Below are 27,516 nucleotides of genomic sequence, written 5' to 3'. Positions count from 1 at the left end.
CCAGGACACCCAGAGCTATGAAGAAAGACTCTGTCTCAAAAAATTAAATTAGTAAAGTGAACTCATAAAAAAATGTGCGTGAAATAAATCAAACTAGGGCTGGAGAAATGTCTTGGCCATTAAGGGCATATGCTGGATTAGCATTTAAGAGCACTAATTGTTCTTGCAGGGGGACCGGGTTTTTTTTTCCCAGCAACCACGTGGCAGCTCTAGCTCCAGTTCTAAGGGATGGGATACCTTCTGACTTCCCCAGGTACAGCACACAAGAGATGCACATACATACACGCAGGCAAACACCCATACACATAATATATAAATCAGAGAGAGGGGGAGGGAGGGAGGGAGGGAGGGAGGGAGGACAAACTAGAAGAGTAAAGAAAACCACCTGGATGGCAGTTAACTGATTAATGTTGTTAAATTACCCAGATCTTGACTTGATGGTTAGAAGAAGCAAAACAAGAATGAAGTCAGTGAGATTAGTGGAGCCTTGGGCTCGGGAGCCTGTTCCATTCCGGGCACAAGAACTTCACTTTGGATGTTTCTGGGGACCACGTCAAAACCAGAGGACGAACTCCCGGCGTGAAACCGAGAAGATAGGAACTTCAAAATCGCGAGTGCGTGTTTCCGGAGGGAGTTTGAATACGGAGGCCCACAATGGTTACACACGAAAGCTGACTTCCGGCGTGGTCTTTCGCGGCGTCTCGGCGGCCGGGCGCGATAGCTATGCGGCAGAAGCATTACCTTGAAGCGGCGGCTCGCGGCCTGGTGGAAAGCTGCCCTGGCCAGGCCCGCTACCTCCTGTAGGAGAGGGACGGAGGGCGGGCGGGCGGGAGGGCGGCCACGGTGTCCCGGCCTCACTCCTTGATCTCTTTTGCAGCTGGGCCTACAATTCGACACACGGTAGGAGAACGCCGGCTGCTGCGGCTTCGGCCCGTGTCTCCCAGCTCTGCGCCATTCCGACATTCCAGTGATCCAAAAGAGAAGGCCGATCGACTTGTCTCATAGAAAAAGGCCTAGGTTTCTCAGTTGCACGAAAAACCTAAGTTCCAAATTCTTTAATATGTCTTAAACCTTACCATTTGACACATTGGTCAGGCTTTTTTTAAAATGTGTTTTTGTGCTTTGCCTGCCTGTATATCAGGGCACCACGTGCGTGCCTGGTGTGGCAGGAACCAGAAGAGGGCGTCAGATCCACTGGAAGTTACAGCTGGTTGTGAGCTTCTCCGTGGGTGCTGGGAATTAAACCTGAGTCTTCTGCTAGAACGGCAAATACTCCTAACGCTCCAGTCCCTTGATCAGTTTTTATTTTAAAATTTTATTCTATTAAGTGTGCAAATTTTGCCCTATGTCTGTACCACTTGGGAGCCTGGTGACCAGAAGAGGAGGGTGAATCCCCTAGAACTGGAGTTACCGGCAAGTGTGAGCTGTGTAAAGTGGGTGCTGGGAATCGAACCTGCGTTCTTTGGAAGAGCCATCTCTCTAGCCCACACATTGTGTGTTTGTGTTTCCAAGAGCATGAACGTTCAGAAGTCAGAGAGCTTTGGGAATACACTCTGTCTTGCTAGAGGGGTTCCTGGAGATGGAACTCTGTGCCGTGACCCACAGAACCATCTCAATAGCACACTGATGTTTCAGGAGTTCCCACCGGTCTTCCAGGAATCGACTTCTTGCTCCTGTATTTGAGTATACTTTGTTGGTTCTCCTAATCTTCCAAGATCCAAATACTGTGTCCCTAGAACTCAGTTCTTAGATGACAGTTTCTCATTCATTCTTAGGGTTGGGTACAGTATACTGAGACATTCCTGATTCCAGCCTAGATATCTCCTCCAGATTCTACACTCATGATCTCACGGCCTTCCTAGTTTTTTTTTTTTTTTTAAATGACTAGTTCTTCCCACCGGAGTAAACTGATCCTGTCCTTACTGTGAAGCCATTCTTTACTCCCTAACATCTCTCCTTGGTCCTTCTTGTGTCAGCAAATCACATTGGCTTTAAAATATCTCCCCATTTTTACATCCATTGCTTCCAACCTGGTCCAAACAATTACTGTTCCTCTCCTGAATTGCTACTAACTGCATTCCTGCAGCCTGTTTCTAAGCCAGCATGCCAAATAACCTTTCTGACATACTTCATCTGTTCACTTGACTTCAGCCACACCAGACCTGCTTGCTGTTGTATTCCAGGGCTTCCCCGAATGCCTTAGCATGCCTGGAACTCTCTACTTACTGCCTGCTGTCATTTCTCTCTGCAAACCACCTTCTTTAGTTACAATAACAGGACCAACCTCTGATCCCCTCCCTTAGCCCCACCCCCTGGCCCAGCACTTTGATGTTGTTTGTCATCTGGTTGTCCATTGTTCACAGTACCCAAAAAAATACTGATTGTACTAATATGAAAGGGAGGGAGGAAAAACCCTTGTGCAGTTTAAGTGTGGTAAATGTATTGATAACGAAGCAACAAATGAGCAAAGTAGTAAAGGCCAGCGGCCTGCCTGTACGTTGCTGAAGGAGTAGATGGAGGGAATTAGAGAATGTTGTAAAGTACATCATTGCCAGTTTGCTTTTATGAATTTTCGTATCTGGAGTTTGCTTCAAGAGACTGTATCTGTTGATATCATGGGTATATTTATCTTTTTCCCATTTATGATGCCATTTGTTTGAGGTAACAAACATGCTCACTTGTGAATTTGGTTTATGTAATTGTAGAGGAAAACAGCACTTTTGAAGAAACATGTCCACACTGCTTCCAGTTGTTGGTTCTGGATAACTCTAGAGTGCGCCTCAAACCCAAGGCCAAAATGACACCCAAGATACAGAAACTCCTTAATCGAGAAGCAAGAAATTATACACTCAGTTTTAAAGAAGCAAAGCTGTTGAGAAAGTACAAAGACTCCACAAGTGTTCTGGTAAGGTTGCAGCTCTAGGACATAAAAATGTGGTTTTATTTTGTCTTCCATCCCTTAGGTCAGAAATCAGCCTGCCAGCATCTGGACTGTTAAGGGCACACACACACACAGTGTTTCTGTAACAGCAGTTCACCAAGGGCACAGTTTACTTTTATTATTTAGAGATAGGGTTCTCTTATGTAGCCCTAGCCATTGTAAAAGGTGTGTGCCACTACACCAGCTAGTTTATTTTTTTATTCATTTTTTTTTTATTTTTATTTTTTTTTTTTTTTGGATTTTCGAGACAGGGTTTCTTCGTAGCTTTTGGTTCCTGTCCTGGAACTAGCTCTTCTAGAACAGGCTGGCCTTGAACTCACAGAGATCCAGAGATCCGCCTGCCTCAGCCTCCACTGCCCGGTTTATTTTTATTTTTGATAACTGCCTGAAAACAAGTGACGGACGAGCTTACCTGTGCTCACGTCACTGTTTTCCAGTGTAACTCACAGGATTGGGCGTCACTTAATCCTTCCTTTGGCGACACTACCCTTGTGTACAGTCCAATGTCAGCATGTAGTACTTGTCCACCTGGCAAAGTGTTTAGTATCAGGAATACAACAAAAATTCCCTAGGGCTTACAAGATGAAGCCCACATCAGATATGTTTTATATCCTGCATGCTCTGTGTGAACATTATCAGCCTACTCAAGTACATGTAGGCACTGGATATTACTATAGCTTAGGTCTGGCCTAAGACAGGGTCTTGCTATGCAGCCAAAACTGGCCTTAAACCCACTGTGTGGCTTAGGCTGATCTCACCTATGAGCTTCCTGCCACAGGAAATTGTTAGAAAACATCGCTGCAACATATTTGGAAAATGTTCCTATAGGAAGGTAAGTCTTCTGACGTTTTACTTTGCTGAAGTTTTAGTTAGCGGTCACTAGAAAGGCTCAGGATGTTTAGCTAATTTACTTAATCTGTATGCAATCTTTTCCCAAAAACTATGAGGCAGCAGGCCTTTATGCAAATTGCTATAGTCACACTTCTACTGCTGTGATAAAACACCACGACCAAGGCAATTTATAAAAGAAAGTGTTTAATTAGGCTTACGGTTCCAGGACTAGACTCCATAGTGGCCGAATGAAGGAACAGCTGAGGGCTCACATCTTGATTCACAACCTTGAGGCAGAGAGAGACACTGGGAGTCACCGTCTTTTGAAACTTCAAAGCCCACCCCCAGTAACACTTCCTCCAGCAAGGCTAACATCCTAATCCTTCCCAAACAGTTACACCAACTGGATTTCAAGCATGTGAGCCTATGGGGCTGTTCTCACTCAAACCACCACACAGATCTTCATTTGCATCTTTGTCTGTGTTTGAAATCTGAGTACCTCAGATTTACATTCTACTGAGTCATGAGCTATATAGAAAAGGCATTTAAGTACCAAGTGGACCATGTCTTAACAATACATCCTACTGGGGCTGGAGAGATGGCTCAGCAGCTAAAAACATGTGCTCTTGTTAGTTCCCAGCAGCCATTCCAACACAACCTTTTGTACCATTTTTTGGCTTCTTCATGGGACCAGTCATGTACATGGTACACATATATTTGTATGGGCAAACATCCATATATATAAAACAAAACAAATATTAAATCTGAACCCTATAAGAGAGTTAACTTCTAGAAGCAATGATGGAAACTGAAAGGTTTTTGCAGTCATACCAACATTTACAGAATCACTATGGATCTTAAGGCACTACTTAAAATGTCAGCGATCTGCTATGTTTCATTGGGAAAATAAATCTAAAATATACCATAAAGGAAATAGTCAATCTTTACTGCTGTTACAAAGACTAGCCAAATGTTAGTGTCTGGTCTCCAAAACCCAGTTCCCACACAAACCAGTTTCATGTTGAAGAAGTACAGCTTATTATATTTTTTAAAATTATTTTATTTTGAGATAAACCATTTTCCCCTTCCCTTTCCTCCTTCCATACCTCCCATGTACCTATTGCTCTTTCAAATTCATGGACTCTTTTTTGTTTGTTACATGCATATATGTATGTACATATATATTCCTAAATATAACCTGCTATGTGTATGTACATTTTCAAGACTGGGCATTTAGTATTAGATAGCCAGTTGGTGCGCTCTTCCCTGGGGAAGACTATTCCTCCTGCTTTCCACATTTCTTAGTTGCCTATAGTTCTTTGTATAGCATTTTAAATATAACTATTTAGCCTATACCCTCTTATTAGCAATTCTGTTGTTTTTAATCTGTCTTGTCAGATTCCTCCTGGTAGACTGGGGGTAGCCTCTGTGCTAACTTGCTTCTGTCATACTGACATAGAACCTGAGGATACCCGTGGTTTACTGAGTTACATTACCAGAGAACTCATGGCACCAACTTCTTTTTGTGGTAGCTGGTTACCTGTAGAACATGCAACAAAACAGTGAAACACCATGGCAAGAGTAGAAGCTTCCTGTCAGCACTGAAGAGCAACGCAACCACTGCTACAAACAAAGCCAACCTGAAAACACCAAAGAGAAATACCCCAGGCTCCACGCACCCAAGTCATAAGATGTCTGATTCCAAAGGCAAAAGCCCCTCTTTGACTTTCAGGTACCTTAATTTGTTAGCTGCTATGAAGTATGAAATATCACTTAATATGCACTCTTGAGTATTCCGTGTATTACAGGCCTTGGCACATTTTCTTTTGTTGTTGTTTGTTTTTTGAGACAGGGTTTCTCTGTTGATTTGGAACCTGTCCTGGAATTCACTTTGTAGACCAGGCTGGCCTCGAACTCACAGAGATCCACCTGCCTCTGCCTCCTGAGTGCTGGGATTAAAGGTGTGTGCCACCACCGCCCAGCTTCTTGGCACATTTTCTTCAGGAGCCTTTGGTTTCTAATCCTCAACTCTTAAGTCGGTGCATGTGACTTCTATGTCGTTTCTCTTAGCACCTGACATACACCCACAGCCAACTTTACCAAGGCTTTCTTCCCTCCTGTTTAACTCTGGACAAAATGCCCTCCTTTACAAACTCATTAAAATGGCAGGAGGATCACTAGCTTCTACACCTTAGTCTTTTTTTTTGTTTTGTTTTTGTTTTTTTTTTTTCAAGACAAGGTTTCTCTGTGGCTTTGGAACCTGTCCTGGAACTAGTGTAGACCAGGCTGGCCTCGAAGTCACAGAAACCCATCTGCCTCTGCCTCCCGAGTGCTGGGATTAAAGGTGTGTGCCAACACTGCCTGGCTCTTTTTTTTTTTTTTTTTGGTTTAACCTTAGTCTTTATTACCAGTTTCTACCTGTTCTTTCCTACTGCTGCTGTCCTCGGTGACTTTTTATGAGGACTATGGCAGTGATCTCCTGATGAAGACCTGGCTAACATGCAGCTCTGTCAGTAGCATTTAACCCTGACTCTGTGGCATGGGTCAAATACGTGATCATGGCTTCCCAGCCCCGCTCCTGCCTGCCCATTGTGTCCTTGGCTTACTCTGTGCCACCAAACCTGAAGCCCTCACACCATGTCTCCAAACTGTACCACTTTGCTTTGTCACAAATGCTCGTTGGAATCTAACTGAATGGAGATTTGCCAGAGATGGGAGTTCTCATTCTAGGACTCCTCAGTACTGTCACTGTGCAGTCATAAACTTAAATGCCACTCCAAAGATACTGTGGGAAGAATTTAGAGTATTTTCTTACAAAAGAAACTGAAATATCTTGAGCATAAACAACAAAATCTAGCAAGGACTGAGTTATTTCTGTTCAATGTTTGAAATTTCTATTGGGTTCAAAGTTTATGATACTGAGTTAAAATGTCAAGTCTACTTTTATGTGTATTATTGATTTTAGTCAGTATTTGTATAAGAATTCAACAGAAAATGTCACTTTTTGTGTAAATATGGATAAAAGAAAATGTGGCATATTTAAAACAATTTTAGTTGCATCTGGGGTACTGGGGACAGGGTTCAGTTGGTAGTCGGTAAGCACAAAGACCTGAGCACAGATCCCCAGCACCCACAGGAACACTCATACTACATGGTGAACGGCTTCTTCTGTGGATGTCTGTGGAGTGTGCCATATGCACCTGGCACCACCTGAAAGAACCAGAATGTAGACCTGCTAGGCTGGTGCCTGTCTGTGGCACTGCCAGTCTAATGGGGAAGACATGGTGGAATGGTGCCTCCCAAGCCTTTCACTGTTGAGGAATGACGTGGTCTTCAGTTGTAAGGATGGAATGTTCTTAAAGTTCTCACTTAGAATTGTCATGAATCCTGCAGTCAGGTGGGAAGAGAACTCAGCCTGATAACATTACCTCCTGGTTTATTTTTCGAGTATCTTAGGTACTTCTAGAACCATCCAGTGCGCCTCCTAAATGGTGTCAGAACCTGATATTCCAAGAGGTTTTCGTTGTTGTTAATGAGAATTACTATGATGAGGACAGCCAGTGCCCATAGAGAGCTGAAATTCATGTGGTTTGCTGAGTAGAAGATGCTGGGAGGAGTTCTCTACAGAAGAATGTTTGTCCTTTGGCAATGTGTGAACCGTAGTCATTCTCTCGTTTCAGAACACCTGCATCTGGACAGTCAACACCCATCTGCTCCTCAAGGAGTGGGAGCAAAAGAAAGAAACACTTCTCTCAACTAAAAGCGCTGCTTAGTCAGAGTGCATCTGAGAAGAACCCGAAGCTGGACTTCAGGCACTTCTTATCTTCTCTGTGAAGAGAACGGCCTTTGAAAAGGACTGCCCAGTGCAGGTTCTCAGACTCGAGTTCGTTAACAGCTTTTGTCTTCTCTTGGATTTTTGAGCACATGGAGACTTGGTCCAAAAACAAGCTCTTGGCATCCTTTGGTGCTTATGCAGAAAATGCCTCATTAATCAAGTGACTGGGACTCCCCTGGTAAATGTGAAGATGAAATACAAAAGAGCAGACCAGAGAGATGGCTCAAGGGTAAAGACACTGGGGCCATGCCTGACATACAAGGCAGAGAGAACCCACGCTACCAGTTGTTTCTGACATGCATATGAGTGCCCCCCCATATACAAAGAGTCAATGTAATAAAGGGTTGAGGGTTTAAGAAACTATTGACAGTTCTTACAATAAAGGTATAGTGGATTTTGAATGGTAGCATTTATTTCATTTTTAAGTTTTTATTGTCATCTATTTCTGAAGGAAACAAAGGTCTCAACATAAAATACAAAGGACGATTTCTTTCAGCAACATACAAAAAAAAAAAGCCTGTATTTTAAAAAATATTTTCAAAATTTAGGCCAGGCCACCGGTGGTGGCGCACGCCTTTAATCCCAGCACTCAGGAAGCAGAGGCAGGCGGATCTCTGTGAGTTTGAGGCGAGCCGCCTGGTCTACAAGAGCTAGTTCCAGGACAGTCTCCAAAGCTACTGAGAAACCCTGTCTTGAAAAGCCAAAAAAAAAAAAAAACCTTTAGTGTAATGTAGTATGGTATCTTAAATATGGTCTAGATCCACACGGTGCACCAGTGTGACAAAGACAGAAATCAAAGCAAGAAAAACAAGTAATATTTTAGACAAATGATGTCTGATAAATGTCTACAGCTTTCTAAGAAACTAAAGTCTCTGAAATGACAGATAACAAGCACTGGAATATTCAGGTCATTAACTGCCAAAAATAGACCTCATAAATGTTTTATTTCACATATGGCCAAGTAACATCTAAAACTAAAATTGCATGCCTACCACACTGGTTTATTTGAAAAAGTGATTATTTCACTGACTATAAAGATGTTAAAAATATTCCAAGAGGGCTGGAAGGATGACCAGTAAGCAGAAGCACTTACCGCCAGACGACGGCCTGGGTAATCCCTAGGACCCACATGGTGGGAGGGGGGACCGACCCCTACAAGTGCTATGTGTATAACCGCACGAGGACTGGAGACAGTGCAGTGATTAAGAGCACATACTGCTCTTGCAGAGGGCCCAGGTTTGCCAGCACTATATGGTGCCTCACATCCATCCAGAACTCCAGTTCCAGGAAATCAGATGCCCTCTTTTGATCCCCCTGGGCATTAGGCATGCACTTAGTACACGGACATGCAAGCAGGCAAACACTAAGATGTAAATATATCTAAAAAAAAATCCATAATGAAAATTCTTTCCTAAATTGTAAGACATTCCTCTAAATACTGTTATTAAGTGGTGTGCTCTAAAGTGTGTACTACTTAAAAACTGCTTCTTAACTCTGGCACTGCACCATATCACTAGAAGTGCTGCTGAAGAGAAAAACCACGTTAAGAATCAGTAAGCTGTCACTGGAAGTTAGCTTTCTATAAGTTCACAATGGGGAATTAGATGACTGGAAAGGACCTTGCTTTATGCTACTGATTTAAAATTTTACTGTTCTATTCCATTAATGAGCATAAAGGGAAGCAGAGAGACAGGGGCTAACAACTGTTGGTCTGTCTTCCTTAATGCTACTAAAGACATTTAGACTAGCTCCTCAAACAGAACGCTAAACGTGTTGCTATCTTGGGCGTCTATGCCAATAGACAGGTACATGATGAACTGGCCGGGAAGCTCACCTGAGGCCCTACAACACTCACATACCAGCTCAAAACCAGAAGAAAAGTGTTAACTGCAGCTCAGATCTGAAAACCACAACCAAACCCCACTCCCCTACTTATGGCAGTATAGTGAATATAATGAGATTACACAATAGCACTGGGAGTGATTTAACAGCTTGGTCTCAGGAAGAATTTGCTGCCTATAATCCCAGAACTCTGGAAGACTCTGAGTTCAAGGCCAGCCTGAACTGTATAGTGAGACTCTGTGAGAACAAGCAATAGTAAAAAGAGACATTATTATTTGGGGAAAGCCATATATTAATATATGACTTAAATTCCTCCTTCAACTTGTACTTCTGTAAGTAAGGTAAAGTTTTATCTGGTGAACAAAGAAACAGATATTGCTTGGCAGAGTGAGTGACTACCATGGGCAAAGTACTGGGTTCCATTCTTAATAGCACACACAGGAAGACAGAATTAACTGAATAGAGCAGTATTTCTACATATATCTGGATTAGCCAATGGTTCTGAATCACAATTATTTGAATTAATTCAAAGTTCAAATTTTGTGTTTCTCCATGAAGCACAACTCAAATGTGCTAATTCTAAAGTTTGTTACATATCCCACTTTAGCAAGAGATTAGGAGCACTGATGGATGTTCAGGGGCTGGAGAGATGGCTCAACAATTAAGAGGTTTACTGGTCTTGCAGAGGACCTGAGTTGTGTTCGAAACACCAACTTCAAACAATTCACACAGCCTATAACTCCAGCTCTAGGGGTATCCAAAACCCTGACCTGCAGGTACATGTACATATCTGTACGCGCACACACACGAGATAAAAGAACAAAATGTTCTTTAAAAAAAATGTTTTTTTAAAAAAATCTTAATTATCTAGGATTTATTTAAGAGGTGCATATATATATGGGCTGGAGAGATGGCTCAGAGGTTAAGAGCATTGCCTGCTCTTCCAAAGGTCCTGAGTTCAATTCCCAGCAACCACATGGTGGCTCACAACCATCTGTAATGGGGTCTGGTGCCCTCTTCTGGCATGCAGGCATACACACAGATGGAATATTGTAAACATAATAAATAAATAAATATTTTTTTTTTAAAAAAAGAGGTGCGTATACCTAACCTTGGATATTGTGATTCTGTAAAACTGGGCCCAGTAATTTGCACTAAGAACAAGTTCTTGGCCAAGGCTAATGGTTCTGATCTAATATGCCCCTAGCTTAGAAAAATAAAATTCTGAAAATTGTATTATTCCATTCCCACTAGCTTTTAGACATTTGAAGATACATGAGCAGCTGAGTAGTAATCTGTGTGCCTCAAAAACACTCCATCAAACATCACTTGAAATCATCTCTATCAGCAGTTCACTCTAACTGCCGTGCTGGTACACACCTATAATCCAGATAGATAGATAGATAGATAGATAGATAGATAGATGGATGATAGAGATAGATGATAAATTTTTAATATATTCATTCATTCATTCATTCATTCATTCATTCATATTTTGGTTTTTTTGAGATAGGGTTTTCTCTGTGTAACAGTCTTAGCTGTCCTGGAACTAGCTCTTGTAGACCAGGCTGGCCTCAGACTCACAGAGATCTGCCTACTTCTGCCTCCCAAGTGCTGGGATTAAAGGTATGTGCCACCTCCACCTGGCAAATAAATTTTTAAAGGTGATTTTCAGCTTTTCTAACCTGGGGAGTAAAGGAACGCGGACAGTCTCATGGAATCTAAGATTTAAAGGTGGGGATTGATGGGAAATAAACAGAGCAAGCAGCAATTAATATTAAACAGAGAAGCCAGAAGAAGGAACACTGAATAGACAAGGGAACAATGAAGAGAAGAGACAAGACAGCTCCGCTGGAAACAGAATGAGCAGGTTAAGAAGTGCAATCAAGGGCAGTCCAAATCAATGTGAGCACTGAGCAGCCTGAGGCAGCGAGACCCCACCCCCAGGCCAGCTTAGGTGTCTGTGAGAAAGCCTAGCAAACTAACAAAACCAAACCAAAGGGAAAAAGAACAAGGCAAGGTAGAGCTGGTTCGGTGAACTGCAGGTTAGATATTATTATTATGATGATGATGAAGAAGAAGAAGAAGAAGAAGAAGAAGAAGAAGAAGAAGAAGAAGAAGAAGAAGAAGAAAATGTGAAGGAGAACTGGGAAGGTGCAGAGTTGTCATGAAGACCCTTGGGGTCCCTCACATGCACACCGGGCCTGTCTCTTTGCAGCCTCTGGCATGGTATTTTGGGGCAGAACATGTGGCTATGGATTCTGTAGCTTATAAAACCTACATTCTACTAGAGTAATGCAAACAGGAAGCACATGAATTCATATGAAGTGGCCAAGTGCCATGTAAGAATGGGGGGAAAGGCACTAGCCAGAGGACCGTATTTTCCAGAGTGCAAAAATCAGGATAGTTTGACCTTTTCTAGTAACTTCAACTAAGTTGTGTGTGAGTGGTGTGTGTGTTATGTCAGAGATCTAACCAGGGCCGTAGTCTTATTTACAAGCCTTCTACAATTGAACCACTTTCCCAGCCACAGCTGAGGCTTATCAAAACTCTTGCCCAAACGGATTTCTAGTATTTCCAATTTTACATTAAATCCAAAGCATGAAAACGAGTGGTTTAGCTACCACTACAGCACACACCTAGCATACAGGGGCCCTGATTGTGATCACTAGAACCACAAAAATTAATTCAGGATGTCACAGGAAGCCTATACTCCAGGAAGCTTCGGGTATTGACTGGTTGTCCACTTGAAAGCACTGTACTAGTGCTGGCATGTAACAGTGGCTCTTCTCTGCCTCCAAGGAGCCAACTATGTGATGAATTGCAAACTTGTACTTCATCATTACCCATAATTTGTGTGTGTGTATGCATGGTACATGTGCCCAAGCTGAGGCTAGAACAGGACATTGGGTTTCTTTCTCTGCTGCTCTCTGTACCTTCAGATAGGGTCTCTCACTAAACCTGACGCTATTCTAGCTATCCTAGCTGGCCAGGGAGCTCCTGGAATCTGCCTGTCTCCACCCCCAGGACTGGAACTTGTAACCATGCCCAGCTTTTTATTCAGGTGCTGGGAAACCAAACTTAGGTCCTCATGTTTACTTACTGCAAGGGCTCCTACCCACTGAGCTATTTCCCCAGCCCTGCTTAAATATTTGAGATAAGAATTTGGCGCTCAGCCATCTGCAACTTAACAAATGACAGTAATACTGATAGTCCTACAAGTCTGGACTACTGACCAAGTACAGAGACCCCTTTTTGTAGTTTCTGCTTCACTGACACTGCCAGGACTTTGCCAACTCCCTCCCTTTAGTCCCATGCCTTTCTGTCCTTTATGCAATCAACTGGATTCACCAAAAAAAGGAAAAGAAAAGAAATCACACGCACAAAAACTCTTCAAAAAGAACATAAAACTTTATTAATATCTTATACTGTCATCAGATACAGCTAAAGGGTTTGTAAAAGACAGGGAGAATCCTTTTCCCATGTGCTCCTGTCACCTCAGACTGACTGTAGATGGCAACAAAAGCTCTGTATAACCAAATCCATTAAGTGACACATGTTCCCTTTCTGTACAGGAGAGCCGAGTCCACGCTGTTAGCAACTTTGTAGAGCACACCTGGGAAGCACGGCTCATCTTTAGGAGTAACTCCTAGCAGTTGGTAAAGTAGGGTTTTGTGTTACTTCACATCCTGTCCATCAGAATAGAATGGGAATTCAGGAAGGCCTCCTGCCTCCCAGTCACTGTCCTGTCCTCTCCAGACTTCTCAGACAGTCCATGAACACACCGTGACACTGCTCACGTGACAGTGACAGTGGACCAACCACATCCTTTGAACTCTGAAAATCATGATGGCTGGATCATCCTAGCTTTTGTTGATTCTAAGGAATTTCTTAAAGAGAAGCCCTGATTCAGAATGCTGTGGAGCACTATCACACACCTGCAGGGTGGCTTTCCTCAGGGAAGGCTGGCGCAGAGCTCCTTTCCAGGCTCCCAGCTCCCCCTGTGGTTCTTTTACTTACTGTAGTGTTGCAGGAGCAGAGAGGCACCAGGAATCTGTTCAAACTGCCACTGCAGACAGCTCTCTGCACTGTTTGTGGAGAAAAGAGGAGGGTGTCCATTCACAGCATAGGGCCTTGCTGCAAATGTGACTCACTTTGCCCTGAGGGCCAGGCCAGGTTGCTCTCACACCTCAGATGCATGGTAGAGAAAATGTGCATGATTTAGAGTTCGGTATTTTATACCCTCACCTAAACCTGTTTGTCTGTCTGTCTGTCTTCCTTCCTTCCTTTTTCTTTTAAGGCAGGGTCTCACCATGAAACTAATGGCACGAATCTCACTACATAGAACTCTGTAGAACAAACAGGCTGGCCTTAAACTCACAGAGATCCTACTTCTACCTTGCAAGTACTGAGATTAAAGGCGTGCACCACCACACCCAGCTTAGACTATCTCCTAAGGCTTACCATGTTAACTACTGTTAAGGCTGGAAAACTTACTTCTAGAACATATTGTACAGTTTGTGTTCAGTTAGTGAGCTAACTAACAACTGTGGTTTATGGGACCCAGGTTTTAAGTACTAGCATTTATCACAGATCTCATCAAGCTCTTTAAAAAAATAATACATTTTATCATAAATATTTAGATCAGATACTGGCATCAAAAGAGTATCTAAGTCTGTCTTCATGGTGAAAATATTTCAGCAAACTTCTAAAAGATTTTGTATCTTCCCAAGAGTACACCGTTTATAAATTAGTTTTAAATGGAAAAAAGTATCTACTTTAGATGGATAAATCACCATGTCAGCAAATCATAAATAAGTTCAAGATACTGAAAATAAGTTAACACACAAAACTTCTGCTTCCAAAAACATCAAGAACAACAAAAACTAACTTATTTGGCATACTTTCAAAACAGGCATAACCAGGGTGTGAATGTGCATCTGTCCACCCTCCTTTGCTGAATCTTTTCTTCCATCCCTACACCTAGGGAAAAGACAGCAGCACTGGCAGACACCCTACTGTCAGGGGAGAGGCTGGCTGCCACACACAAACCCCTTCCTGTGACAGACAAATGCTACTCAGGATGTGCCATGAGCCACTCCTCAGCCACAGTACAGGTTAAGTATGTCTGTGGTGTGCACAGGGACCCTGCTATAGTATAAGGAAATGTGTCCTAACTCCCCAAAGCTGTCTAAAGCACTGGAAGCTAGGACAGGCAGGGGATGCATGATGCTATACAGAGAACTGCTCGGAGAGAGGTCAGATTGTTAAAAGCACTGTTTCCCAACCTACTGACTATTGAAGATAAATTACCTGTCATCCTTCACATGTAGTTCATTTCAACTATAATCTCTTAATACTGAGAAAGAAACAATGAAGCCATTCAGAGTAGCAAGATATAATTGGCCCGTGAAACTTAAAAGGTGTTCTATTAACTAACTAGTTTGACTCTGATTACAATGAGAAATGCAAAGCAATGAAGGACAAAAATAGTCCCCTGTCATTAACAAATACAAACCTGCAGGTTCACAATGTAACTTAAAAGAAAGCTGGAGAGCATGCACCTCTCTAACACACCAGGACCGAGTAAAGGTACATTGGCTTTATATGTACATCTGTAAACATACAAGTATAAAATTCACCAGATCTACCCTGTAGTAGCATCGCTTAATTCCCAAATATATAGTTATTAAAAAACTTTAAGGAAATAAAATGTTTCAGGCTGCTTAACTGAGTATTATGGATACTGAGTTCTTGAGCTACTTAAGCTAAGTGCTATTTTACATTATATGGACGAGGGAATAAGCATGTCACTTTCTGAAGTTTCCTTTACTCCCCACGGCTGGTGTTCTGTTAAAGGGACCAATGACACATGATGACTGATCTGACAGAAGCAGTCAGCTGTACTCTTGGTAGGACGTCAAAACTTAAATCGTCCTCAAAGCACTGAATGCACTTAGCTCTACAGTGTAATCAAGGGAGTCTACTGAGCAGGCCTTTATCCTGGGTTGGCCTTCGGGGTGGAGTTACTGCAGTGCTATGGAAAAACGCTCCATAGGCTGTAATCTGACCCTCCATGTGACACCCATGCCTAGGGTTAAGTTACTGACCTCTAGGAAATAAAAAATTCAAAGGCATGAGGACACAGAGAAGCAATATTTGGGTGGTAAGAAGGGTAAAGGTGAGGTGGAAACATTTAGTCTCTTCTATAATCAAGTCCTAACAATACCATAATACAGTCTCACATCAGCTCTTGATCAGTTCTTCTCTTAGGAATTAGGTAGTGTACAGTGATTAGATACTGAAAAAAAATAAAGAAAAACAATTGAAAATACATGAAGAAACAGAAACATGGAATTTCTCACAAGGCCTCAAAAACATTAAAAAAACAAAACTTACAAAAGATCTTTTGAAAATAAGCACTATTAGGCTCATTAATACACAGAATCACTTGGTTTAACTAAGTCATGTTAACTCACTAATAAAAGAGTAAACAAACCAACATTTAAACCATTTTATAATTCCTTGTCATTTCTTGTACCATTCTCTGAAAACGTACAAAAATAACTCTGCAGGACTATTCACCTAACCTGTCTCCACGTCTGGCAAAGTCCTGGCTTTGGAAGAGACTGGTCATCAATCTTCACTGTAGATGTCCCCAGCAAAGGGCAGGTGCACATGACTGCCAGTGACATTGGGCAATCGAGATAAGTCTGGCAGGCTCTGGATCCGGGCTCTGAGTTCTTTGCGAACCAGGGAAACTCTGGCTAACTTGCGCTTATATTCCTGCAAAGACAAACCATTCTTGTTAGCTTTCATGATGAAAAAGCAATCTAGGGTTCTACTGATCTCTGCAGAGAGTGTATTATTCAGTTAATGCCAAATAAAAGAACATTCCACTGTGAGTTTTAGTCAAAAAGGCTACAGAGGCAATAGAGGGGTTGAATAAAAGTGTATTAAATCCATGCATGAAAACAACATAATGAAACAACACTACTTTGTATCAAAATATTATGTTTCCTTAAATTGAAACTTCAAATCCTTTTCTGTGACTGCTGGCAATAAACCATTGCAGCATTATCAGTAAACTGGGACTCTGTCTCCAACACAAACCAGCTGCTTCATAATACATTATAGTTCTGTTGGTGATGGTAGACTTGAGATGGTTCCATGTAACCACAGCTGACCATGGTCCAGTGTGTAGCGGAGGATGACCCGCGTCTGAGCCTGCTGTCTCCACCTCCTGAGTGCGGGGATGACAGCATGCACCAGCACATCCAGGTTATGTGCTGCTGCTGGAGAAGAACTCAGGCTCTGTGTACACTAGGCAAGCACTCTACCAATGGAGCTACAATCCCAGCGCCAGCATCTTTTCTTACTATCTCCATTTATTACTGCTTTAAAATTAAGGTCATGACTACACCCCCACTGTTATGAATAAGTGATACATTATTATACACTCTGAAATTCTGATAGCCGCACTTGAATGCAACTTGAAGTAATGGTATACATTTTCTTCTATGTATTTTAAAACATTTAACTTCAAATGGGTTATACAGCTCACCAAACTGGGCACCAAAAAAACAGGTTTAAAAAGGCTGGCAACCAGTACCCCAAGGAATGAGAGACTAGAGGTCAATCAAGATAATCTGGTTTAGGGCTGGAGAGATGGCTCAGAGGTTAAGAGCACTGGCTGCTCTTCCAGAGGTCCTGAGTTCAATTCCCAGCAACCACATGGTGGCTCACAACCATCTGTATTGAGATCTTGCGCCCTCCTCTGGCAAGCGGGCATACATCGAGGCAGAATGTTGTATACATATAAATAATCTTTAAAAAAGAAAGATAATCTGGTTTAGCAGAAGAGATCACTATCTGTGGCAAATATGAAGGTTTGATATCCTCAGTTAAGTTCCCCAGGATAGCATGTGGAAATGCCCACATTCTTTTAGCCAACAGAGGCCTGCAGTGAAAACAAAAGAGTAAGCATGCAGAACCTCTCTTTAGAGTATCTCAGTGCTGGCAGCACACCCCATTCTCCTTGGGATTTCTAAGAACCCACCTGACTTGTAAAAGAAAGCTATTGGCCCCATTACACATCAGATCTCAGAATATCTGAAAAGGGGTCTAGATCGTATGAATTTTGTAAAAAGCCTCCCAAATGATGCTAGCAGCCAAAATTGTGAGCCACTTGCCTACATTTCTGATGCCAAAAATATTACCAACCAGGGAGCAGTCTTGGTACTTCTAAGTCTACTCTGTAGAAGTAGAATTTACCTGGCAGGGCAGAAGGTTTGTCAGATTACTATGACCCACAGCACTTAGGAAATGGGGTAGGAGAGTGTCTAAGAGAACTGGGCACATTAGCCACGAACATCAGAGGTAACAACATCCTTGCCTTTCCAACCAATTATGATGCCAAGCTGCACTAACAGACATTTCAAGGGCCCTACAGTCCAAGGGCTAACTCTTTACTTGCCAAGGACACAGTCTTAGAATTCCAAAGGTGCATATCACCATGGAAGCTGAGTGGTATACACAAAACAGTTAGAAGCAGGGGAATAGTTTTCTAACTATATACTTCTAAACGTCAATTTTGGAGGGGGTTAACGGGTGTACCTCAGTGGTAGAGTGCTTGCCTAGCATGCAAAGCCCTGGGTTCACTCATCAGTAACTGGTAAAACATTGTATTTGAAAGAGGGAAAGGCACAATGAACTACCAGAACATCTTGTTTCTGAGATAATTTCACTGTGTAGCCTAGGCTCCAACCCCCAGTGTGACCTTAACCAAAGAAAAACAACTTGAATCCTTTTCTCTACAAATTCTACTCTTTTCTTATTTTACTGATTGGATAGTTTTGTTTTTTTTTAAAGATTTATTTATTAAGTATACAGTGGTCTGTCTGCATGTATGCCTGCAGGCCATTAAGAGAGCACCAGATCTCATTTCAGGTGGTTGTGAGCCACCATGTGGTTGCTGGGAATTGAACTCAGGACCTTTGGAAGAGCAGGCAGTGCTCTTAACCACTGAGCCATCTCTCCAGCCTTAGATAGCTGCCATGGTGATATGCACCTTTGGTATTCTACACTCAAGTATAGTGGAATCTTTAGTCCCTGCACCCAGGAAGAGGTAGCAAGTGACCTCTGTGAATTCAAGATCAACCTAATGTACACAGTGAGTTCTATCTAGGCCAGCCAGAGTGACAAAGAACACAGTCCTAAATAAATAAATAAAAATTTTAAAGTGTAATACCTAACACTACACTAGCGCATATGCTTCAATAGGATGTGTGTGTGAAAACAAAGGTAGAACTAAACATGGACAGTAAAGCTGACATTTTTGTATTTGACATTCTGGGGGTTTTGTAACCCGTATATTTAAGTCTTTAATCAAAACTGAAAATAATCCTCTACCTACTAGTATAATCAGCTTTTTTTGCCATGTACCATTAAATTACTCTACATCTTTAGTCCCACACTGTTCTCTGACCTAAACAATCGTGTACTGGTCTGAGTTTCATCCCCACAGTAAAACGAACAGAACTGACTCCTCAGGCAGCCTATACCCCGAAGCTTGGTCTCCGATGTCCCGCCAATCTGCTCACTCACAAAGGCCCACATCTCTGCCTCACTTGCCAGTCTCATCCCACAACCTTTAAGTTTGCAGTCTTTTCAGTTCCCAGCGTCATACAAAGCTCACTACCACTGGTTCAATCCATGTCCTCCATCCTTAAAAATCGTAACCATAAACCAGGTGTGGTACATACCTTTAATCCCAGCAAAGAGGCAGAGGCAGCAGGACCTCTGAGTTTGAGGCCAGCTTGGTCTATGCAGAGTTCCAGAACTGGCACAGCTATAGAGATCCCATCTCAAACAACGGGTTAAGGCTGGAAGATGGCTCTGTTGTTACAGGCTAGGCCCACGAGGTGGGGAAACTAACTCTATGTTATAGAGCTATTTCGGTGTCTGACCATCCTTCCACCTATGCACTAAGATAAGCCTGTCATCTTTGATAGCAGGAGCCTTCATCTTGCCATGCTTTACCACTGAGTTAAAGTTCAGATTTAAAAGATCCTATTATGCTGAAGGCCTGGGCTCAAACCTGTCCCTTAGATGATGTGATCGGCCTTAACTAGATCTCTGCAGTCGATGCCTACTTTATACGGAATATCCCAGACAACCTCATAAACTCTGTCTTGACCAATACAGCCACCAACACTGCCTACTCCAGCCTCAGCGGATTTCCTATGTGCTCACTTTTCAAAGCTCATTTGTTCTAACTCTAAATGGTACTGGATTGTTTCCAAACTCCACATCTGTACTGGAGAGGGCAGTTTTCCCAAGTCAGCTTTTCTTATGGTAACAAGCAGAGCAATGAGTCATGAAGCCAGGAGACTTGAGATAAACCATTGCCACCCTAATCTTCTACCTGATCATCCAAGTCCCCATGTTCTCTTTAGAAAATAAGGGCATGTTTTACAGATCCATGATGCTTAAAGAACCTTGAACTTTCAGATCATAAAGTGCTGTGTGATTAACATTCTGCGGTAGCATCTGAATTAGCTCAAAACAGTTAGATTCACAGTAGTTCTGTCTCCCTAACGCTGGACACTTTAATACAATTCCCCTTGCTGTGGTGATTCCCAACCATAAAAAAATTTTCATTGCTACCTCATTGCTATACTTTTGCTATTGTTATGAATTTTTTTTAAAGATTTATTTGTTTATTTATACAGTATCCTGCCTGTAGGCCAGAAGAGGACACCAGACCTCATTACAGATGGTTGTGAGCCACCATGTGGTTGCTGGGAATTGAACTTAGGACCTCTGGAAGAGCAGTCAGTGCTCTTAACCGCTGAGCCATCTCTCCAGCCCTATTGTTATGAATTTTAATGTAAATATGCTTTCCAGTGGTCTTAGGTGAGCCCCAGGCTGAGAAGCACTGAGCTAGAGGAATAAACTTCCCAGGCTGGGTGTGGTCACACACTATAATCCCAGCACTTAGATGCCACAGGCAAAGCAACCTAAAATTCAAAACTAGCCTGGTCTATACAATGAGTACCAGGCCAGCCTGGGCTACAGAGTTCTGGAGACCCTATTTTAAGAGGTGGAAAAAAAATGTTATTTTAGGTCTCATAGTTCTGAAACTTACTGATTTAAAACATTTCTTGCTCTTCTTTTCCCAGACAGGGTTCCTCTGTGTAGCCTTGGTTGTCCTGAGACTTGCTCCGTAGACCAGGCTGGCCTCAAACTCTGCTTGCCTCTGACTCCCGAGTACTAGGATTAAAGGCATGCATCAACACTGCCTGGCTGGCTGGCTTAAATATTTTTCAACTTGTACGTGTAATCACCTTTTCCTAAAGATGCTCCTACTTCTGCCCCCCCCTCTTCATACACAAATGTGACAAGAATAAACAAAAACCCACAAGAGAACTAGATGTGGTAGCGCACATGTGTGTGGTTTCGGGATTGGGAAGAGTAAGGCAGAAATGAGGCTGGCCTGAACTAGTAATATCTGGTTTTCAGATATAACTAAATAAAATACATTTTTCTTAAAAAAAAAAAAACCCTAAAAACAAAAAGTGGAGAATTTCCACTGAATCCCCCAGATGCCAAGAAGGCTCAGCAGTGAGAAGGACCTGCCTATTAAAACCCCACCCACTTCTTGGGACACTTCTGCTGTGTTATAAAGGGTACTACAACAAAGCAGGAACCCCAAAGCTGATTCCCGTGAGATGGTTTTGTGACCTGTTGGAAGCAACTTAAGCAGATTTCAGAACGCTATGAAAACAGGCTTACACAGTCCGTTCCTCCCTTTGCAACTGCTATCTCCACTGTTATTTAAGAATAACAACGAGATTGGCAATAACTAACATAAGCATCTCTACTCTTTCAGAACAGTAACATCCTAGCACAATCGTCAAAGACTTTGTCCACAAAATTTCTTAAAGATGGAGAAAATGGAATATTATTTCCATACAATTTCAGAAGGGTCAGATATATAAATATCCAGGCAGTTCATCTCCGTACTTTTCTGCGCATGTATCATTAAACTGATATCTGATCACTTAAATTCTGTTAGGGATTCAACACTGAGCACACTCTAGCCCAAACCAAAAACACCAGACATTATTCTAAACACTCCATTTAATCTCTAAGGTGGAGACTACATGTTACAGATGATAAACTAAGTCACAACCAGTAAGAATCTTCACTCAAAACCAACAACTGGTAGTTTGGGGACTAACTAGCGTTTAGTACGACTGTCTTGCCTGACTCTGACCGAGTAAAGTTTTCTCCAAGTACACATGTTAAAGTAGAAAATGAGGAAAGCTAAGAAAAAAAGAGGAGAGGAGGGGGGGAGGGGAGGGGAGGAAAGGGGAGGATAGGACAGGAGAGAAGAGGGGAGGGGCTAGAGGAGATGAGAGGAAAGGAAAGGAGAAATAGAACTATGGTGAGAGAAAAAAAGGGAAGAAACAAACTACAATGGAGATTAATTATAATGTAACCTTATTTATGCCTACCCACTTTCAGAAATTAAAACTGGGATTGAAAATAAAATTTCCCTTAGAAGAGTCATCAAAAAAAAATGAATAAAAATGGATTGCTTATTTAAAAAAAACCTGACAACTGAAGAAAAGGAAACACAAATCTATACAGATTGGTTTAATCCTTATGTTTGCCCACTATGCCAATCTGTTTCTCGAGACCTGGAATTAATTTTATGGGTATTCTGAATATTTTCCAAGTGAAAAGTCCTAAATCACCTACAGGACTGCCCACTGAAAAGGGTTAGAAGTCCTGACTCCCAATTCAAGAGCCAAGGAGAAAACTGTGACGTGGACCAATAGGCCTGTCATTACACACCTGTGGCTTTTTTATTTTCAGTAGCACAGTCACCACTGCCTCCTACATAGACATTAAGTTTTACAGGAAAAAAAAAAGAATAAAAAGGGTGGCCCGGGGTTGACAGGCAGCGTACAACACTGACGACTTCAAAAGCAAGATGCAACTTACAGAAATGACCTGCTTCTACACAGTGATGACTAAATGGAGTTGACATCATTTGTTAACTTGAAATATTTTTGTGTCTCTTTTAGTCTCTCCCTTAGTGCATTTTCTATAACATATACTATATTGTTGCTACTATAACATATTACCTTGGGATTTTCAAATGTCGTACAGTATGACATCTAAACAGGGTGCCCCACAGAATCTTGTTTCACAGCTTTTAACAAAGATGCCAGATAGATGAGATGAGTCTGGGTTCATGTTTGGAATAAAAATTTTGTATGATCTATACTACATTTCTGCTGTATCCTCCACATGCAGATACCATGAGTTAAGCACCAAGAGGGAATTTCTGCATAAAGCTGCCCTCGGAGTCGGTCATACAGATCTCACTCACGTCAACACTGGATCCAATTTTTCCATGTCCTTGTTACTTCATCTCATACTCCATCACCTCTAACAGCAAACTCACTACTTTCTTTGCGCAAGTGTCTTTTGAGAGAAAACCCCAGGTCAGTGGGTATTTCAACATTTTTTACCATAGCTTTCCTGAATACTAGGCATCATTACTGGATTCCCTTCACACCTTGCCTGAACAACTCTGCAAAGTCCACTGCCTTTCTTTGTTGCATGTATTTCCTCTCTGGTTTCTTTCCAGGTTTTCTTGCTGGTGCTACATAAAGCAGGATCTGTCTAGGTTTAAACTGCAATTTGTTCTCTTAAGCTTGCCGGACATTCTAGTTTCCCTGGATTAGGTTTCTACCAGTCAATCTGGAAATCGTTAAGTCACTGTGGCTTCACATTTCTTCTACTCTTCTCTTCTGGTATTCCAGGCAAAAAACAAGACTGTCTCCATTCTTTGATGTATTTATTATTTGGGTTTCATTTTGTGTGTTCCCGTTTATTTTCTACTCCGCATTTGTTTAAGAAATCCTCATTGGCCTCTCACAAGCTCACCAATTACCCATGGCTGTCATCGACTGAGTTAGTCATCTGTCGATAAAAATTGGGGAACTTTTATCTTGTTTTTATTTGGGCCACTTTTACCTCTCTTACATTATCTGCTCAATTTGGCATGGTGTCTGCTTTACCCATTAGAACCCTAAGCATATTAATCATTTGTTAAACTCCTGGCCCAATTATTTTTAAAAGTCCCATGTTAAGTCTGGTTCTGATACTTGCTTTGTCTCTTTTGGCTGCCTTTTAGTGATCAGTGTGTTTTGTTTTGTTTTTAACTGACGTTGAAACAATGTACCAGGCAATACTGAAGCAAACACACTTATGTGTGAAGCACTATGTCAATCTCATGGGAATTAGACTATTTAAGGTTGAATTAGATGTCAGACCAAAGACCCAACACTAATAGTACTGCTCCTGGTTCTGCCCATGGAAGTACACCAAACTTTTCCCTTTCCATGGCCTGCAAGCACCTGAAGACACACATGCCTCTCTCCTAGTGCTCTACTCTAAGGCACTGCACTTCCTCTGGTACCCGGGCCAGGACTCCTGGCTCTAGTTATACTGTGGACAGTTCATTCACGTTGCGTATGTAGTATCCCATATTTACTAGTTCAGCTCAATACTATCCTAGTTACATCACCTGGCTAACAGCTACATTTAACCAGTGCTTTTCCCTAATTGACATAGTAAATAGCAAATCTTAACCATGGGTCAAGTTAATCTTGGGTGAGTTTTCGGAAGTAGCTCTAAGCAACTTAACTGTGAGAGTAAATGGGCATGCGCATACATCTCGGGGGCTGGAGAGATGGCTCAGAGGTTGAGAGCACTGACTATTCTTCCAGAGGTTCTGAGTTCAATTCCCAGCAACCACATGATGGCTCACAACCATCTGTAATAAGATCTGGTACCCTCTTCTGGCCTACAGGGACACATGCAAGTAGAATGCTGTATACATAATTAATAAATAAATCTCTAAAAAAAAAAGTACCTATCTCCTCTTCTTAATTATTTGTTAATATGCTTCTGATGTTGCTTAGGTACAGTTTTTTAATCCAAAAAAATCTAAACACACTTGTTATTTTCTCAACAGTACACTAATTAAAAGTCTTTGGAATTAAAACACTGTGGCTTAATAAACACTGAATTCCTATCACAACCAGTTTCTTAGTTCTGTATTGTGACATGGAAATTCTGATTATTTCTATAAACTCCCAAGCATATTACCTTATGTTGGAACAAGACTCACAGAAGCGTCATGAATGGAACAGACTTTGACCCACAGCAGTTAGGGGTTCCTCATCATGACCTAAAACATGAGATTTGGGGACTGTTCTACAAAGATTGACTATAGGCCAGTCAAATTCTACCTATGAAATCACATTACTCTCAACATCATTAAGAGGTTCACAATTTATCTCAGCCAGTCCTGGAATACCTCCCCATGAGTTACTGGTCAGAGAAATCCTTCAAACACAAGCTACTGTCATCAGTCTTGATTGCCTAATAGAACCAAATTGTAAAACCCTATTACTAAAAACATAACACACTTTACTTGCAGAACATAAGAAAACTGCAGTTAATTGCTGTTGTTATTGTTTTGTTCCCTTGCCTCATCCTAGTTCTACTACCTCATCCTAGTTCTACTACTGAACTTCAAAATTACCTACCCATGTCCAACTTCCACACAAAACCCACTTTACAACAGTAAACCAAACTGCTTCTTGTTCCTGACAAATCTACACTCTACATTCCACGTTTCATTGTGTACAGCAGGTCCTATGCAGTGATTCAAGCGGTGACACTCTGAAAACCAGCAGACACGAGTGGTAAACGTTGGTCCTTTCACAGGGATATTTAGCTGCCACTGCATGCCACACCACAGGGCAATAAAGATGTTATACAGCTGAACTGGATGAGACTCCCAGTGATACAAATGCAAGGAGATTTCATGGATTCAAATAGAATCAAGAAATGATTTCTAAATGTTTTGTCTGACAGACTCAAGAATTGGCATGACCATCAAAATCCCAAAAATATTTTATCTACTAAAAACAAAATCTTTCCAAACATGACTTTCCTGTTAAATTTTACTCTTCTTTTGCTCCAAGGGGAAACATTTAAACTATACTCTCTGTATTTTGTAATTAACTTCTTATGAGCATACAAATTTTATACCTTGAATACTGAAGGACTTATATGCCAAAATATAAAGAAATTTGTAGTTAACCCCCCCCCCCCCAATCCAGCCCCGTGTACCATAAATGTTGGTAACTGCATTTTTAGAAGCAGTCACCTATAGCTCAGGCTGGCCTCCAACTCACTATGTAGCTAAACACAATCTGGAGCTTCTGATCCTCCTGCCCCCACCTCCCTAGTGCTGTGGTGTTGGGGATCAAACTCAAGTCTTCATGCATGCTAGGTAAACACTTTACCAACTAAGCTATACCCCCAGCCTAATCATTCACCCACCCACCCATCCACCCATAAAGGGGTGCATTACCAGTGCCCAAGTATAGAGGTAACTTGAAGGAGCCAGCTCCTCCACATGGGTTCTGGGGACCAAACTCAGGTAGAGCTTGGGAGCAAGTGCCTTCACCTCTTGAGTTATCTCACCGGTCTCTCAATACTTTTGTTTTATACACATTTTTAGTACGTTTTTTCTTTAATGTATTGTACATACACTTGAGATTAGAAACAACTTGTAGAAGTCACTTCTCTCTTCCATCATGTGGGTCCCAGGAATTGAACTCAGGTCATCAGGCTTGGCAGCAAGCACCTTATCAACTAAGCTATCTTGACAGCTTTTTAAACATTTTTATAACTATATCCTGTTCACAGGTAAAGATCACCATAACACATTAAATTCAAACTACAAAGTGACTCACTTTGTTGCACCCTGACCTAAGGTTATAGCCATTATGACTTTGATGCTTTTGCTTTATATTCTTTCTTGCCTTGTCTAGATTCCCTCAGTTCTCCTTTGATTTAGAGAGAGTTACTCTACTGTGACTCTTCCTCGCCCCCCCCCCCCCCCCCCGCACACCTATATCTTACCCACTCGTGCAGTGCTGAGATAGCAGTAGACCAATCCCAGCACCTCTTGCATGCTAGGCAAGTACTCTAACACTGAGCTAAAAACAACCCAGGACCCAGTTAATTGTTGCCAGGGGAGAAATATTCTTCAGTGTGAAAAGTGATAAGAGAGTAATAGGGATAAGTAAGATCAAAATAATTGTATACATATGTGAAATAAAACTCTAATAAACCTAAAAAAAATTGTCAGTGCCTAGAAGAAAAAAATTGCCATAAATTTATGTCATAAAAGGATGATTTATTGGAATTTGTTTGAATATTCTCTAAAGAATAGAAATAAAGGATCATTATATATTCTGTAATTTACTTTGCTTACTTAAATTATCCTTAGATTTTTTCTTCTCAAAGGACATAACTTGTCTATCAACCATATACTTTAAAAGGTTGAATTTAGCTGTGTAGCGGTGGTGCATACCTTTACTCCTAGCACTTGGGAGCAGAGGCAGATGCATTTCTTTGAGTTCGATGCCAGCCTGGTCTACAGAGCTAGTTCCAAGACAGCCAGGGCTATACAAAGAAACCCTGTCTTGAAAAACAAACAAACAAAACCATTGAATTGCCTAATTCTTCAATCCATGGGTTAGGAAAGTAAAAGTGGTACTAATGAAACAGAGGCAGAGGGACCTCTGTAAAATTCAAGGCCAGTCTGGTCTACATAGTGAGTTCCAGGAAAACCAAGAAGGAGAGGGGTAGACAGAGAAGGCTCGAGAAGCACTGGTAGCAATCAAAAGTCTAAGGAATTAACCAACTAAGCAAGAAGCAGACATTCACATCTGTAGAAAAGACACAGGAGCTAATTAAACAGTATTTTACATTCATGCTGAACAAGTCTGACACTGCCGTGGTCTCTGCTAAGCTCTGAAGGCATGAATATTTTAGAGTCATTGCAGACATTCATAATCCTTGTTAACTTATTTCAAGTCATTTTTAAAAGGAATCCTACGTTTCCTACAGCTCCCCAAAGCGAAGTTAGAAAACCCACAGACCGTAACAACAGCAGGCATAC

The 27,516-nt window shown here is 41.7% G+C and overlaps 2 protein-coding genes across 5 annotated transcripts in view; one reads left to right on the top strand and one right to left on the bottom strand.

Annotated features, from left to right (window-relative positions):
- Positions 1-665: 665 nt before the first annotated feature.
- LOC121453381 (UPF0711 protein C18orf21 homolog) lies at positions 666-8,008 on the top strand. 2 transcript variants are annotated; one of them, XM_041660116.1, is made up of 5 exons: positions 666-800; positions 878-900; positions 2,706-2,905; positions 5,305-5,504; positions 7,453-8,008. In XM_041660116.1, exons 1-5 carry the CDS (start codon positions 724-726, stop codon positions 7,604-7,606), a joined length of 654 nt encoding a protein of 217 aa, XP_041516050.1. In that variant the 5' UTR covers positions 666-723; the 3' UTR covers positions 7,607-8,008. The 2 variants fall into 2 exon arrangements, with proteins under 2 accessions (XP_041516050.1, XP_041516051.1); XM_041660117.1 differs by lacking the exon at positions 878-900 and having other exon boundaries at positions 730-800.
- A 4,839-nt stretch (positions 8,009-12,847) lies between these two features.
- The window catches only part of LOC121453474 (regulation of nuclear pre-mRNA domain-containing protein 1A), a 50,727-nt gene continuing 36,058 nt past the window's right edge, over positions 12,848-27,516 (bottom strand). The window contains exons 7-8 of one of the 3 annotated variants that reach the window (XM_041660281.1): positions 16,040-16,235; positions 12,848-13,537 (exon numbers count right to left, since the gene is read on the bottom strand). In XM_041660281.1, coding sequence (XP_041516215.1) covers positions 16,086-16,235 — 150 coding nt within the window. In that variant the 3' untranslated portion in view covers positions 12,848-13,537; positions 16,040-16,085. Of the gene's footprint in view, positions 13,538-14,834; positions 16,236-27,516 lie in introns of those variants that run through there. The other 2 variants (XM_041660280.1, XM_041660279.1) reach the window with 2 other exon arrangements.

This window comes from Microtus oregoni, unplaced genomic scaffold (genome assembly GCF_018167655.1).
Source record: "Microtus oregoni isolate MIOR12 unplaced genomic scaffold, Mior012 000011F_ref0000422, whole genome shotgun sequence".
NCBI lineage: Eukaryota > Metazoa > Chordata > Mammalia > Rodentia > Cricetidae > Microtus > Microtus oregoni.
The sequence above is the reverse complement of the archived record's forward strand: the minus strand, read 5'-3'. Positions and strand labels throughout refer to the sequence as shown.